The sequence below is a fragment of the Mobula birostris genome, chromosome 5 (genome assembly GCF_030028105.1).
Source record: "Mobula birostris isolate sMobBir1 chromosome 5, sMobBir1.hap1, whole genome shotgun sequence".
NCBI lineage: Eukaryota > Metazoa > Chordata > Chondrichthyes > Myliobatiformes > Myliobatidae > Mobula > Mobula birostris.
Genome location: NC_092374.1, coordinates 207,955,311 through 207,972,359, shown reverse-complemented (window position 1 = coordinate 207,972,359; position 17,049 = coordinate 207,955,311). Strand labels below are relative to the sequence as shown.

The following is a 17,049-nucleotide window of genomic DNA, read 5'->3' as shown; positions in this document are numbered from 1 at the left end:
AGAAGCCATCCTCTTTTCATCTTCGGCTTTTTTACAGACGGTGTGATGTTTGCTTCCAGAATTTGCTGGTATTTATTTGAATTCATTCTTCCCTTACCAGTAAATGTTCCCCGTGCCACTGGCTGCAACACAAGCCCAAAGCATGATCGATCCACCCCTGTGATCATTGCTGATTGTGGCCAAAAAGTTCTATTCAAAAGGCTCAAAGGAACATCTAAACAAGCCTGATGCATTTTGGAAACAAGTCCTGTGGACTGTTGAAGCTAAAATAGAACTTTTTGGCCGCAATGAGCAAAGGTATGTTTGGAGAAAAAAGGGTGCAGAATTTCATGAAAAGAGCACCTTTCCAACTGTTAAGCAAGGGGGTGGATCGATCATGCTTTGGGCTTGTGTTGTAGCCAGTGGCATGGGGAACATTTACTGGTAGAGGGAAGAATGAATTCAATTAAATACCAGCAAGTTCTGGAAGCAAACATCACACCGTCTGTAAAAAAGCCAAAGATGAAAAGAGGATGGCTTCTACAACAGGATAATGAACCTAAACACCCCTCAAAATCCACAATGGACTACGTCAAGAGGCGCAAGCTGAAGGTTTTGCCATGGCCCTCACAGTCCCCCCGACCTAAACATCATGGGGAATGTGTGGATAGACCTCAAAAGAGCAGTGCATGCAAGATGGCCCAAGAATCTCACAGAACTGGAAGCCTTTTGCAAAGAAGAAGGGACGAAAATCCCCCAAACAAGAATTGAAAGACTCTTATCTGGCTACAAAAAGCGTTTACAAACTGTGATACTTGCCAAAGGGGGTGTTACTGCCAAGCAGGGTGCCCAAACTTTTGCAAACTTTTGGAAATCAGTTCATCTTTTACTCGCTTAGCTATTCACAGTAACAGAAATTTTGGCCGGGGTGCCCAAACTTTTGCATGCCACTGTATATTTAAGGCAGAGGTTGATGGCTTCTCGATTGGTCAGGGCATGAAGAGATACGGGGAAAAGGCAGGAGATTGAATCAGCTATGATAGATAAAACTCAGTGGGCCAAATAGCCTAATTCTGCTCTGATATCTTACGGTCTGCTGGTCCCTGTGTGCCCCACGAGTGCTGGTGAATCTGTTCTACACTCTCTAAAGCCTGCACACCTATCCAATCTGAACTGAATGCAATACTCCAAATGTGGCCCAGCTAGACAAATGAAAGCAAACAGTGCAATACACCACCTTCACCGTCCTTTTAACCTGTGCAGCAATGAGCTTGGACTCCACGATCTCTCTGTACATCAACACTGTTGAGGGCCTTGCCATCAAGACCATATGACATATGAGCAGAATTAGACCATTTGTCCGATTGAGTCTGCTCTGCCATTCAATCAACCCCTTTTATTTCTCTCTCAACCCCTCTCTCCTGCTTTTCCCTCCAGACCTTTGATGCCCTTACTAAACTAGTCCCTATCTACCTCCACCTCAAATATACCCGATGACTTGGCCTCCACAGGCATCTGTGGCAATGATTAATCACCTTCTGTTGTAATGGACCATGCATCTTCTGGTTACTCGTGCCATCAGGGACTGTGATAAACTTCCTAAAATCAACATAGGCAGCGTCCGCAGCTGTGCCTTCATCAATCGCCTTTGTTACCTATCAAAATACACATTAGTGAGATATGACGTGCCCTTTGCAGAACCAGAAGGTCCCTGAGTAAAAACATGGTTTACAAAAGACTAAGACATTGGACCAGGATGAAGCCATTCGGCTCATCAAGTTTGCTTTGCCATTTCCTCATGGCTGATCCATTTCCCCCTCAGCTGCATTCTCCTGCCTTCTCCCTGTAACCTTTCATACCCTGACTAATTAAAAACCTATCAAACTCAGCATTAAATACATCTGGCCTCCACAACAACTTGTGGCAACGGATTCCACTGATTCACACCCTCTGGCTAAAGAATTTCCTGCTCTGCTCCATTCTAAAGCAACATCCCTCTATTCCAAGGCTGCACCCTCTGTTCCTAGACTCAGCACAACAGGAAATATCCTCTGAACATCCACTTTATCTACGCCTTTCAGCTTTCAAAGGGTTTCAATGAGATGAAGCCTCCCCCCCCCCCCCCCCCCACCAAATGCAAGTGAATAAAGGCCCGGTTCCCTCAAACGCTCCACATTCTTTGAGGAGATTACAAGTCAGATAGATAAAGGGGATGCAGTGGATGTTGTATATTTGGTCTTTTAGAAGGCCTTTGACAAGGTGCCACACATGAGGCTGCTTACCATGTTAAGAGCCCATGGTATTAAAGGAAAGTTACTAACATGGATAGAGCATTGGCTGATTGGTAGGAGGCAGTGAGTGGGAATAAAAGGATCCTTTTCTGGTTGGCTGCCAGTGACTAGTGGTGTTCCGCAGGGGTCAATGTTGGGACCACTTCTTTTTATGTTGTATATCAATGATTTAGATGATGGAGTAGATGGCTTTGTTGCCAGGTTTGTAGATGATACGAAGATTGGTGGAGGGGGCAGGTAGTGATGAAGAAACAGGTAGGAAGCAGAAGGACTTAGACAGATTAGGAGAATGGGCAAGAAAGTGGCAAATGAAATACAATGTTGGAAAGTGCATGGTCATGCACTTTGGTAGTAGAAATAAGTTGCAGACTATTTTCTAAATGGGGAGAAAACCCAGGAATCTGAGATGCAGAGGGACTTGGGAATCCTTGAGCAGGTTAACTTGCAGGTTGAGTTAGTGGTGAGGAGAGCAAATGCCATGTTAGCGTTCATTTCAGGAGGTCTAGAATACAAGAGCAACGATATGATGCTGAGACTTTCTGAGGCACTGGTGAGGCGTCAGCTTGAATATTGTGATCAGTTTTGGGCTCCTCATCTTAGAAAAGATGTACTGGCATTGGAGAGGGTCCAGAGGAGGTTCACAAGGATGCTTCCAGGAAATGAAAGGGTATCATACGAGGAACGTTTGATGGCTTTGGGTCTGTACTTGCTGGAATTCAGAAGGATGGGGGTGGATGTCATTGAAATCTTTCAAATGTTAAAAGGCCGAGACAGAGTAGATGTGGAAAGGATGTTTCCCATGGTGGGAGAATCTAGGACAAGAAGGCACAAGCTCAGGATAGAGGGGCGCCCTTTCTAAACAGATGTGGAGAAATTTCTTTAGCCAAATAGTGGTGAATGTGGAATTTGTTACCACGTGCAGCTATGAAGGCCAGGTCGTTAGGTGTATTTAAGGCAGAGATTGATGGCTTCTTGATTGGACATGACATCAAAGGTTATGGGGAGAAGGCAGGAACTAGGGTTGAGGAGGAGAAAATAAAAGGATCAGCCATGAGTAAATGGCGGGACAGGCTTGATGGGCCAGGTGGCCTAATTCTGCTCCCTTATGGTCTTATATGATAAGCCTTTCTTTCCCGGAGTCATTCTCATGAGCCTCCTCTGAACTCTCTCCAGTGCTAGCACATCTTTTCTTAAATAAGGGGTCCAAAACTGCTCACGGTACTCCAGGTAAGGCTTCACCAATAAAGCATCAGTATTGCATTCCTGCTTTTATATTCTACTCTTCTTGGGGTCCGTGTCCATAGGACGTAGAATCGGAAATCTACAGCACATTTCTGGAATGAGGAAAAACCCTCTGGCTAACCACATGTTCAGTGCCTCTCATCGTCTTATTCAGGTCACCTCTCATCTTTTGTCTCGAAAGGGAAAAGGCCAAATTCACTCAGCCTATTCTCATAAGGCATGCTCTGCAATCCAGGCAACGTCCTTGTAGATCTCTTCTGCACTCTCTCTATAGTATCCACATCCTTCCTGTAATAAAGAACTGAACACAGTACTTCGAGTGGAGTCTAACTAAGGGCTTATGTAGCTGTAACATTACCTCACAGCTCTTGAACTCAGTCTCGTTGTTGATGAAGGCCATCACACAATAAGCCTTCTTAACAACACCGTCAACCTGCACAGCAGCTTGGAGTGTCCCCGAGGTCTCGCTGATCCTCCACACTGCCAAGATTCATACCATTAGTATTATGTTCTGTCTTCAAATGTGTGCTACGGAAATGAACCACTTCACACTTATCTGGGTTAAACTCCATCTGCCACTTCTCAGCCCAGTTCTGAATCCTATTGATGTCCTGTTGTAACCCTCCAGCCTACCCGCAACACCCCCAACTTTTGTGTCATCAGCAAACTTATGTCCTTATGCAGGTCATTTATAAAAATCACTGCACACTCAAGCTGGAAATTAACTTTTAGGAAGCCCTGCGGGAGGATCCCAAGTCCCTCTGCACCTCAGGTTTTTGGATTTTGTCCCCGTTTAGAAAATGGTCTATGCTTTTATTACTTCGAGCAAAGCACATGACCATGCACTTACCGACACTATATTCTGTTTGCCACTTCATTGCCCATTCTCCTAATTTGTCCATCTTCCCTACTTCCTCAAAACTACCTGCCATCCACCTAACTGTACTGTCTGCAAACCTGGCCACAAAGCCATCAATACTGTTATTATTGACAAATATCATGAAAAGAATCGGTCCCAAGACCATCCCCTGTAGAACACCACTAGTCACCAGCAGCCAACCAGATTGCTCCCTTTATTCTCACTCTGCCTTTTGCATATAGACAATAGGTGCAGGAGTAGGCCATTCGGCCCTTCGAGCCAGCACCACCATTCACTGTGATCATGGCTGATCATCCACTATCAGTATCCAGTTCCTGTCTTATCCCCATAACCTTTGATTCCACTATCTTTAAGAGCTCTATCCATCTCTTTTTTGAAAGCATCCAGAGACTTGGCCTCCACAGCCTTCTGGGGCAGAGCATTCCATATATCCACCACTCTCTGGCTGAAAAAGTTTTTCCTCAACTCCATTCTAAATGGCCTACCCCTAATTCTTAAACTGTGGCCTCTGGTTCTGGACTCATCCATCAGTGGTAACATGCTTCCTGCCTGCAGTGTGTCCAATCTTTAATAATTTTATATGTTTCAATAAGATCCCCTCTCAGCCTTCTAAATTCCAGAGTATACAAGCCCAGTCGCTCCAATCTTTCGACATATGACAGTCCCACCATCCCGGGAATTAACCTTGTGAACCTACGCTGCACTCCCTCTATAGCAAGAATGTCCTTCCTCAAATTTGGAGACCAAAACTGCACACAGTACTCTAGGTGTGGTCTCACTAGGGCCGTGTACAGCTGCAGAAGGACCTCTTTGCTCTTATACTCAATTCCCCTTGTTATGAAGGCCAGCATGCCTTTAGCTTTCTTCACTGCCTGCTGTACTTGCATGCTTGCTTTCAGTGACTGATGTACAAGAGCACCTAGATCTCGTTGTGCTTCCCCCTTTCCTAACTTGACTCCATTTAGATAATAATCTGCCTTCCTGTTCTTGCCACCAAAGTGGATAACCTCACATTTATCCACATTAAACTGCATCTGCCATGCATCCGCCCACTCACCCAGCCTGTCCAAGTCACCCTGCATTCTCATAACATCCTCCTCACATTTCACAATGCCACCCAGCTTTGTGTCATCGGCAAATTTGCTAATGTTACTTTTAATTCCCGCATCTAAATCATTAATATATATTGTAAACAGCTGCGGTCCCAGCATTGAACCCTGCGGTACCCCACTGGTCACCGCCTGCCATTCCGAAAGGGACCCGTTAATCACTACTCTTTGTTTTCTGTCAGTCAGCCAATTTTCAATCCATGTCAGTACTCTGCCCCCAATACCATGTGCGCTAATTTTGCCCACTAATCTCCTATGTGGGACTTTATCAAAGGCTTTCTGAATGTCCAGGTACACTACATCCACTGGCTCTCCCTTGTCCATTTTCATAGTTATATCCTCAAAAAATTCCAGAAGATTAGTCAAGCATGATTTCCCCTTCATAAATCCATGCTGACTCGGACCAATCCTGTTACTACTATCCAGCTGTGTCGTAATTTCATCTTTTATAATTGACTCCAGCGTCTTTCCCACCACCGACGTCAGGCTAACCAGTTTATAATTCCCTGTTTTCTCTCTTCCTCCCTTCTTGAAGAGAGGGACAACATTAGCCACCCTCCAATCCACAGGAACTGATCCTGAATCTATAGAACATTGGAAAATGATTACCAATGCATCCACGATTTCTAAAGCCACCTCCTTAAGTACCCTGGGATGCAGACCATAAGTCCCTGGGATCTGATCAGCCTTCAAACCCAACAGCCTATCCAACACCATTTCCTGCCTAATATAAATTTCCTTCAGTTCATCCATTACCCTAGGTCCTTTGGCCACTATTACATCTGGGAGATTGTTTGTGTCTTCCCTAGTGAAGACAGATCCAAAGTACCTGTTCAACTCGTCTGTCATTTCCTTGTTCCCCATAATAAATTCACCCGCTTCTGCCTTCATGGGCCCAATTTTGGTCTTAACTATTTTTTCCTTTTCACATACCTAAAGAAGCTTTTACTATCCTCCTTTATATTCTTCGCTAGTTTACTTTTATACCTCATTTTTTCTCAGTGTATTGCCTTTTTAGTTATCTTCTGTTGCTCTTTAAAAGTTTCCCAATCCTCCGGCTTCCCACTCGTCTTTGCTATGTTATACTTCTCTTTTATTTTTATACTGTCCATTACTTCCCTTGTCAGTCACGGCCCTCCCCTTACTCCCCTTAGGATATTTCTTCCTCTTTGGAATGAAGTGATCCTGCACCTTCTGCATTATTCCCAGAAACACTTGCCATTGTTGTTCCACTGTCATCCCTGCTAGGGTATTGTTCCATTGAACTTTGGCCAGCTCCTCCCTCATAGCACCATAGTTCCCTTTGTTCAACTGTAATACTGACACTTCCGAGTCAACCACTGCTTTATCCATTCTACTATGCCATGGGCTCTTAACTTGTTCAGCAGCCTCATTTGTGGCATTTTGTCAAAGGCCTTCTGAAAATCTAAGTACATAACATCCACCAATTCTTCCTTGTCTTTCCTGCTTGATTTTTCCTTAAGGGAAAACATGCTGACTTCAGTCTGTTTTACCATATGCCTTCAAGTACCCCGAAACCACATCCTCACATGGCTGTAACATCTTCCCAACCACTGAGGTCAGGCTAACCGGCCTATAATTTCCGTTCTTCTGTCTTCCTCCCTTCTTGAAGATTGGATTGCTATTTGCAACTTTCCTGTCCTCCAGAACCATGCCAAAATCCATTGATCCTTGAAAGATAATTACTAATGTCTCCACAATCCCTTCAGTCATGTCTTTCAGAACCCTTGGGTGTATTCCATCTGATCCAGGTGACTTACTTACCTACCTTCACACCTTTCAGATTTCCAAGCATCATCATCTTCATAATGACGACTTCACTCCCTTCTGCCCACTGACACCCTTGAATTTCTGGCACACTCCTAGTGTCTTTCATAGTAAAGCCTGATGCAAAATACTTAGTTTGTTCATCATTTCCTTGTCCCACCATTAATACCTGTCTAGCATCATTGTCCAGTGACCAATATCTACTCTCATCTCTCTTGTACTCTTTATATATTTGAAAAATTTTTGGTATCCCCTTTAATATTATTGGCTAGCCCACTGGAAATATGCCCTCACTTTTGCTTTTATGTTGGTTTGGGCTTTGTCATCCACGGTTCCGTCATCGTGCCTTTAGAATACTACTACTACTTAGAGATAGATGGATGTATCTATCCTGTGCCTTCTGAATTTCCCCAGAAACTCCAGCCCTGCTCGTGTCCCCTTCAAAGTCAAATTTGGCCAGCTCTACTCTCATGCCTCTTCAATTCCCTTTTCCCCACTGTAATACTTGTACATCCGACTTCAGCTTCTCCTTCTCAAATTGCAGGATGAAATCTACCTTACTATGATTACTGCCTCCTAAGGGTGCATTTACCTTGAGCTCAGTAATCAAATCTGGTACTTTATGTAACATCCAATCTAGAATAGCTGATCCTTTAGTGGGCTCAACAAGCTGCTCTAAAAACCCATCTTATAAGCAATCTACAAATCCTCTCTCTTGGACACAACCTGATTTTCCCAGTCTACCTGTATATTGAAATCCCCATGTCTATCATAACAGTACCCTTTTGACATACCTTTTCTAGCTCCTACCTTAAGATGTTAAAGAACTCAGTGGCTTGGGCAGTGTATGAGATGCTCTTTTGGCCTCTGCCTGGCCGAAGATTGCCAGCATTTCGGAATCAAAACCAGGTTTAATATCACCGGCATGTGACGTGAAATTTGTTAACTTAGCAGCAGCAGTTCAGTGCAATACATAATATAGAAGAGAAAGTAAATAAGTAAAATTAATAATAAGTAAATCACTTACAGTGTACTACATGTATTGAATAGATTAAAAACATTAAAAAAACAAATAATATATATTTTTAAAAGTGATGTCGTGTTCACGGGTTCAATGCCCATTTAGGAATCGGATGGCAGAGGGGAAAAAGCTATTTCTGAATCGGTGAGTGTGTGCTTCAGGCCAGTACCTTTCTGAGACACCGCTCCCTGGAGATGTCCCTGGGTACTTTGTAGGCTGGTACCCAGGATGGAGCCGACCGGATTTACAACCTTCCGCAGCTTCTTCTGGTCCTGTGAAGTAGCCCCTCCATACCAGACAGTGATGCAGCCTGACAGAATGCTCTCCACAGTACATCTACAGTTTCGGGTGTATTTATTGACATGCCAGATTTCTTCAAACTCCTAAAGAAGTATAACTGCTGTCTCGCCTTCTTTTGCAGCCTCTTGTCTATCTTCTTCACACTGTCAACACCTCAGCCTTCTGTTTCACTCAGTCCTTCCCTCGCTATTCAGAACACAAGCCAAGCCTGTCCAGCCTTTCTTCACAAGACAACCTGTGCCTTCGTAAACCTTTACTGCCTCTTGACTGTGGACACTAGTGGTTCAAGCAGTTTATTGTGTACTAAGCTGACTGGGAAATTTGAGTCCACTGTGCTGCTGTGAAACTAACGCTGAGGATCTCTGAATTGTTGTATCCGATTAATGTCCATCCTTCATGGTGTGACCTGCATGGTGGTGTTGCAGTTAGCATGATATTTTACAGCTCCAGTGACCGGGGTTCGATTCCCGATGCTGTCTGCACATTCTCCCCGTGGCCCTCCCACATTTCAAAGGTTAGGGTTAGTAAGCTATGGGCATGTTATGCTGGTTCCAGAAGTATGGTCACATTTGTGGGCTGCCTCCAGCCAATCCTTGTGCTCTTGGTTGTCAACACAGAAAATGCATCTCACCATATGGATGACAAATAAAGCTAATCTTCAGTGCCCATTTTTGCTTATTTATTGCTGTATCTGCACTCTGGTCTTTAGTTTGTCATTTCTGATGAAGGGTCTTTGACCTCAAACATTATCTGTGGTTCCCTTCCATCACTACTGAATACCTCCAGTACTTTGCTTCTGTTTTACACATCATATCCTCTATTTCCCAATCTCTGAATCTCAGAGCTTTGCAAATTCTCGCCGGACAGATAATGCCATTTTCACACTAAAATAGGCATAGAACAGTACAGGTTCTCTGGCCCACAGTATCGGGCTGACCTATTAACCTCTTCTAAGATGAATCAAATCCTTTCCTCCTCCATTTTTCTATCCTCCATTTTCCTCCAATCCAAGAGTCTGTAAAATGCCCCTAGTGCATCAGCACCCCCGGCCCTGGCAGAGCATTTCAGACACACACCTTTCCGTGTGTAAAGAAGCAACCTCTGCCATCCACCCTTTCACAGTTTCTGAGCTGCTGGCTCTGTGCCCCAGCGGGGAGGTATATGCAGGGGCCAGGCAGCTGGATCTCACCTTCTTGTCCTTCTGTTTCAGGTGAATGTGGCAACCCAGTGTGACCCTGAAGAAATCATCGTCTTGTCTGACTCTGACTGAAAGTGGTCAGTTCGCCTGGATCGTAGGGAGTTCTGTAAATCAGGGAAGTGGGGGGGTGGGGTGCTCGCATAGCTGCCTGTCTCTCGGATAACTGAAGTACTACAGAAGGGAACGTACGCTGCTGACAGTTCTGTTCTGTTATCTGGGCTTGAATCCTGATTGGGGCCAGAGGCTTGTTAATTAACTGCTCTGGGCTTTACTGACTGATGTTTTTCCCCCCTTTCTCCTGTCTGCTGGCCTAATGCCCACTCCACTGCTCTGGGAGTGGGTTCACCAAGAAATGGTCAGTTTGTCCTGTGTTACCATAGAAGGTTGTTTTTAAAATGTGTACAAATGAATTATCTGCCGCTTCAGTGAACAATAAGACAGGGACTTCTCAGATTGAGGTGACAGAACTTTATATAAAAGAAAATTGTTTAAAATTTGTCAACACTTGTTGCATACTTTCCAAAAACCTGAAGTGGCTTGTGCAGTAGGATAAGCAAGAAGGCATTCAAGATGGTGATGTGAAGCCTAACTTCACAGGAATGAATTACAGATCTTCCCACAATTTCAGATGTTGAAGCTTTTCCCCAGTGCCATGTGCAGAAACCTTGCCTGGGGAGGGTCCTTGCCCAAGTGTGAGCTGTGCTGGTCTTGGTTTGTCACTGTCCCGATGAGCAGAGGTGTCCTCATCCAAGCTGAGGCCACATGGGTCTGTGGGGCTCTCCCTCTCCATGGGGTATCACACGGGGCTTTGATTCTCTCTGGCCCCGAGACCATTGGAGCCTGTGCTGTTAAAGCACTGGTTGAAGGCAGGCAGTTGGCCACTTTGCCTGGGTCAGATGCACATTTGCTGGCTGTTGAGATATTGGTATCGTTGCTTGCCTCAGGTGGATTTGGAGTTTGTTATCTTTTCCAGTTTTTTACTGAAGGTCCCTGCAGTAGAGTTCTGTGTTAAACTTCAATTTGGGAAAAAAAAACACACATTCTTGGTCACAAAGCAGTGAATTTACACCTGGAGTGCCTCCTATCAAAATCCCCATCAACTTTCCTCGGCAGACTTGCTGTTTTACTCCTCTCGCTGCAGTGGAGCTCCGACAAGCTGGATAATGTTTGAATGCAGCGACACACAACAATGTATGTGCACGGTAAACAGCAAGAAAACCAGATCCCCCCTCCTAGCAGAAGTGAATGCACGTTATACACTGGATGAACCGTGGTCAAGTTCCTCTTCAGACCACGTGAGAATTGTTGTTGTTGAGTAAAGGGCTTGTTTGCCCCTGTTCCTGAGCAGATACAGTGAACATCCCCTTTGATGTGGCACCAAAATGTATGGTGGTGTTACCATTTGTGATGCCTGATCTGAGTGGTGTTAGTGACCGCTCTTCCTGAAGCTCCAATATGGGTGAGAATTAGATTCCTGTTTTACAAAGGAATCAATATCTCAATGAAGGCCCATTCAAGGCCATGCTCCAAGATCTGCTTTCATTGGCAACTCTTGCTACCAATTGGCTTCTTGTAGAACCTGCCATTTTCTTACTCTAACGAGTCCTCCTCTCTCTTCCCATCCCCACCCCCAGCAAAGCATCCAGTGTCTCTTCCCCCAAGGGTTAACTTTAACAGGGAGGCCACCTCGTGTGACTGCCTGAGGATTAGATTGTGCACAGTTGTTTCAGTAGTCGTCTCCGGATGCTGCTGGCTATAGGGGGTGCAATTTTAAAGTGGTTTACGTTAGGCTGTTGAGTTTTCAGTATTAGGTTGTCGGCCTCCATGCAACCCTTCTAACAGCAGTTATATGGGCTTTGCCACCCGCTCAGTAGGTCAGGTTGGCTTGCTGGCACTGAGTACAGGGCACGGATGGAATTCTTAAGGACCACTGTTAATGAGTAGGTTGGGGAAGGGAAGGGATAGGTTGGTTTAGATGGGTGTGCTTGTATGTGCTGGCCTGTTTCAGATGGAGGTTGAGTACCTCTTTCTCAAAGGGTGATGGAAATAGCATTCACTGATGAACAAGTGATAAAGGGTGATCATGAATATTGAGTTGGAGTTGTCAGAGCAGCTGGCACCAACCCTGTCTACCAGCAAACTATATAACCATTTCTCCAAAGCACATATCTGATTTCTTTTGTGTAGATCAGTAAAATTTCTGGCCTGTTTTAATAAATACTTCCTGATCTTTTTGACTTGCTTTCTAAGGATAGCTGTTTTAGAAAGTTTATACAACAGTCTGGTAGTACATCATTCATTCATTCATTCAGCTTCAACCACCTTCTGTTCAACAAAGTCGGGGTTTCATTCCAGACTCGAAGAAACACAATGAGACCTTGGTTAAAGGCATGTCAGATATTTGCCCTCTCAAAATCCCTCAAATCCATTCTGCTCTGACTTGGTCAGTGAACTTCCACAATACTCAGTAAAGAAATTCCTCCTGAATGGTTATGCCCTTTTATTGTGGTTTCCGATTCTTTGGCCTTCCCATGTTTTCAATGCTAGGTGAGTCTTGTTAACTTGATCCTTTGTGATCAAAGCGGATGAATTATTGTCCTCTTCCCCCTGAGTGTTACCTGAGATGACGAGAAGTTACCAACTACTCTGTAAACTGCCATGTCCCACCAACGACCAGAACAACACACAGAATGCTGCCGCAACTCAGCAGGCCAGGCAGCATTTGTGAAGGGGAATAAACAGTCAACGCTTTGGGCCGAGACCCTTCATGAAAACCTATCTAGTGACCTGGCAGTTGAGACCCCAAGAGGGGTGCATGGTAAACAATGTGTCCCATCTGAAAGGAGGAGGAGCTGCTGACTTTATGTGGATGGGAATGTTTTGATTTAGGAACCCCCAGTGTGGAGTTCAGAGCAACAGTTGGGAAAATAATAAAAAACTGGAATGAAATGTCTTTCTCAAAGTTTACAACACACTTTTTTAAAATTCAATTTACTTTTGATTGTTGTCTTAAGGGCATTTGTTTGTTTGCTGTCATTAAAGGTATTTTTTGAATAAGTAAATCTGGCTTAAATGTCATAGGTGTCTCTAAATCATTCTTCCATTCCCAGCTGCGGCCTGCCCTGCCCCGATGTTTTGAACTGTGCTGAGTGTCTCTGTTGGATTTGTACAGGGAGCTGCTGCTCTGCTTGAGCCTTGGAAAGGTGCAGTATTGCAGAAAAGAGTGTATTCAGTAAAGATCTACACTGAGACGCCGCCAGGGGGCTATCGGTGATGGGGTTTGTTGTTTCCCAGCACTTTCTGCAAGCCTGGTACAGAATACCGGGCAGCAGTGATCCCTACCTTCCTCCTTTCTTCCTGATCCTGAGAACTAGAACACCCAATGCAGGCATCTGCAAGCTCTGGGAACTGGTAGATAATGTGGAGTTGGCCATTTTAACAGGAAATTAGTTATCTACAGAGGGAGTCCTGGGTCCTGCAGAGGCATCCAGATGTCCCCAACAGTAGGAACGTGTCTCACTGGTAAAGATTTCTTCGAGAATGATTAGGTCGGGTTAAGAGGGAGCTGAGAAAAACCTTACACCCTGAATCTGGAACTGCCCAAATGAATGGCAAAGCAAACTTCCCCACTAGACAAGTAATGCTGATAAATGGAATGCGTACTTGGTCTGCAGGGACATGATGGGGTCAAGGGTCATTTTTATCTGCTAACTCCACATAAGGAGGGGTGACTAGTAATAAAAATGCAAGTTTGAGATTTCTATCAGATGAAGACATTGGAGCACAATTAGGCCATTCCATCATCCCTGCTTCATTATCCCTCTCAATGCCATTCATCTGTTCACCTGCAGATAGTTGAGGCAACACAGACACCCTCAACTACATGCACTGTGTAAATGGAGGCTGGGGCACTTCATCCCTGACTTCTGGAAGGGTTTGCAAATGTCACTGGTTTCTTCAATCCCTAAGGAATGCCTCGGATGGGAAGAAACATGAGAACTGTCATCTCTGCACCTTTGTGGCTGCTTTACAATCCATAAGACCATGAGATATAGGATCAGAATAGGCCAGTTGGCACTTTGAGTCAGCTGTGCCATTTCATCATGGCTGATCCAATCTGCTTCCTCCATTTTCAATCTGCCCTGACTGGGAAAAAAAAAAAGGCCTGTCAACATCTGCCTTCAATATACTCAATGACTTGGTCTCCAAAACTGCCTGTGGTGACAAGTTCCACAGATACACCACTTTGGCTAAAGAAAATCCACCTGTTCTCTGTTCTAAATGGACATCCCTCTATTCTGAGGCAGTGTCCTCTGATCTTAGAATCCCCCGCTATAGAAAACATTTACTCAATTGAGGCCTTTCACCATTCAATAGGCATCAATGAGACTTTTACACACATACACACACAATTTTTTCTGAATTCCAATGAGTGCCCAGAGCCATTAAACACTCATATGACATGCCTAATCCTGGAATCATTTCTGTGAACCTCTGAACCCTCTTCAATGTTAGCATATCCTTTCTTAGATTAAAGTTGAGAGCTTAACATACAGTGAACACTCAATAATACATTTATTACTTTAGAAGGTGGGGGGGGGGATGCGGGGTGGTGCACAGTGACCAGGTGTGTGGTCTGGTGCTGTGGCTCAAGAGCAGAGAGGTGAAGAGGGCTACAGTGGTAAGAGATTCCACAGAGATGAGATTCTGTGGATGTGATAGAGACACCCAAATGGGAAGTTGCCTCCCAGGTGCTAGTGTCAGAGATTTTAGGGAGCTAGGTAGAAGGCTGAAAAGCAGGACCTCTGAGGTAGCAATCTCTGTATTGCTGCCTGTGCCACATGCTAGTGAGGGTGGGAATTGGCTGGTGAATGTGTGTGTGTGGCTCAGGAAGTGTGGCAAGGGTTCAGATTTATGGATCATTGGGATCTCTTTTAGGGAAGGTACAATCTACAAAATGGACGCATTACACTTGAACCTTAGGGAGACCAAAATCCTTCCGGGTGAGTTTGCTAGTGTTGTTGGTGAGAGTTTAAACTAATTTGACGGGGGGAGGGGGAGAACCAAAATGATAGTCCTGAGGATGAGGTGGTTGGTTTTCAAACAGGCACTGTATAGTAAGACTCCAGGAAGGAGAGGCTGATGATATGACGAAATTACAGTCAATAGGAAGAGTTGCAGTGTAAACACGGGACAAAATTGAAAGGTTGAATATGGGACTGAAAGTTATATTTGAATGCATGGAATATACTGAATACGGTAGATGAACTTGTAGCAGTTACAGATTAGCATGTATGATGTGAGCATCATTGAACTATGACTGAAAGAAGATTATAGCTGGGAGCTTAACGTCCAAGCATGCACGTTGTATGGAAAGGACAAGCAGAGGGAATGGTGTGGTTCTTGTAGGAAAAAATGAAGTCAAATCATTAGAAAAATGACATGTTGGAAGATGTTAAGAGGAATAGATAGAGTGGACAGCCAGCACCTCTTCCCCAGGGCACCACTGCTCAATACAAGAGGACATGGCTTTAAGGTAAGGGGTGGGAAGTTCAAGGGGGATATTAGAGGAAGGTTTTTTTTTTACTCAGAGTGGTTGGTGCGTGGAATGCACTGCCTGAGTCAGTGGTGGAGGCAGATACGCTAGTGAAATTTAAGAGACTGTTAGACAGGTATATGGAGGAATTTAAGGTGGTGGGGGGTTATATGAGAGGTAGGGTTTAAGGGTTGGCACAACATTGTAGGCCGAAGGGCCTGTACTGTGCTGTACTGTTCTATGTTCTAAGATGTATAATCGTGAGTAGAACAAAGAAACTGCAAGAGTGAAAAGACCCAGATGGGAGTTGTATAGAGACTTCCAGAATAGTAAGGATGTGGTCTACATATTACAACAGGAGATAAAAAATGAATACCAAAATGTGTAATGTTATGGGCAATTTCAAATTGCAGGTTAATTGGGAAAAATCGGTTGGTGCTGGATCCCAAGAGAGGATTTTCTAGAATGCCTGCGAGATGACAAGAGAAGTCAAAACCCAACATAAAAGCCAAAGAGAGACCATATAATAGAGCAAAACAGTGGGAGGTTAGCAGATCAGGAAGTTTTTAAAAACCAACATAAGGCAACTAAACTCACTGTGAAAAGGAAAAGATGGAATACAAAAGTTATCTTGCCAATCATATGAAAGAGGATACCAAAGGTTTCTTCAGATAGATAAAAGTGTAAAAGAGAGGTGAGAGTGGATATCAAACCGCTGGAAAGCAACGCTCATGAGATAGTAATGGAGGAGAAGGAAATTGTCTCATTCCACTCTTCGAGAACTGAGAGAGGCAGTAAAGGAAACTGTAGGCCCGTTACTTGACCTCAGTGGTTGGGAGGATGTTGGAGTTGATTGTTAAGGATGTGGTTTTGGGGTACTTGGAGGCACATGATAAAATAGGCTGTAGTCAGCATGGTTTCCTCAATCTTGCTTGACAAATCTGTTGTAATTATTTGAAGAAATAACAAGCAGGATAGACAAAAGAGAATTGGTTGATGTGTGCTTGGATTTTCAGAAGGCATTTAACAAGGTGCCACGCATGAGGCTGCTTAACAAGTTAAGAGCCTGTAGTATTACAGAAGAGAATTGAATTGACTTCATTACTTACATCCTTCATATACTTGAGTAAAAATCTTTACGTTACATCTCCATCTAAATGTGCAATTTATAGTAATTTAAAATAAATAGTATGTACAACAGGACAGTCAATATAACATAGAAATATCAGCATGAATTAATCAGTGGCCTGGTGGAAGAAGCTGTCCCGGAGCCTGTTGGTCCTGGCTTTTATGCTGCGGTGCCATTTCCGAATGGCAGCAGCTGGAACAGTTTGTGGTTGGAGTGACTCGGGTTCCCAATGATCCTTTGGGCCCTATTTACACACCTGTCTTTGTAAATGTCCAGAATAGTGAGAAGTTCACATCTACAGATGCGCTGGGCTGTCTGCGCCACTCTCTGCAGAGTCCTGCGATTAAGGGAAGTACAGTTCCGATACCAGGCAGTGATGCAGCCAGTTGGGATGTTCTCAATTGTGCCCCTGTAGAAAGTTCTTAGGATTTGGGGGCCCATACCAAATTTCTTCAACCATTGGAGGTGAAAGAGGCGCTGTTGTGCTTTTTTCACCGCACAGCCGGTATGTACAGACCATGTGAGATCCTCGATGATGTGTATGTCAAGGAACCATTCACCCTCTCATCCCCCAGC

At 44.3% G+C, this 17,049-nt stretch overlaps 1 protein-coding gene across 2 annotated transcripts in view; it reads left to right on the top strand.

Annotated features, from left to right (window-relative positions):
- Nucleotides 1-12,870, top strand: part of daxx (death-domain associated protein) — a 50,055-nt gene extending 37,185 nt beyond the window's left edge. For both annotated transcript variants that reach the window (XM_072259428.1, XM_072259427.1), the window contains exon 6: nt 9,821-12,870. In XM_072259428.1, coding sequence (XP_072115529.1) covers nt 9,821-9,880 — 60 coding nt within the window. In that variant the 3' untranslated portion in view covers nt 9,881-12,870. The remainder of the gene's footprint in view (nt 1-9,820) is intronic.
- Nucleotides 12,871-17,049: the final 4,179 nt, after the last annotated feature.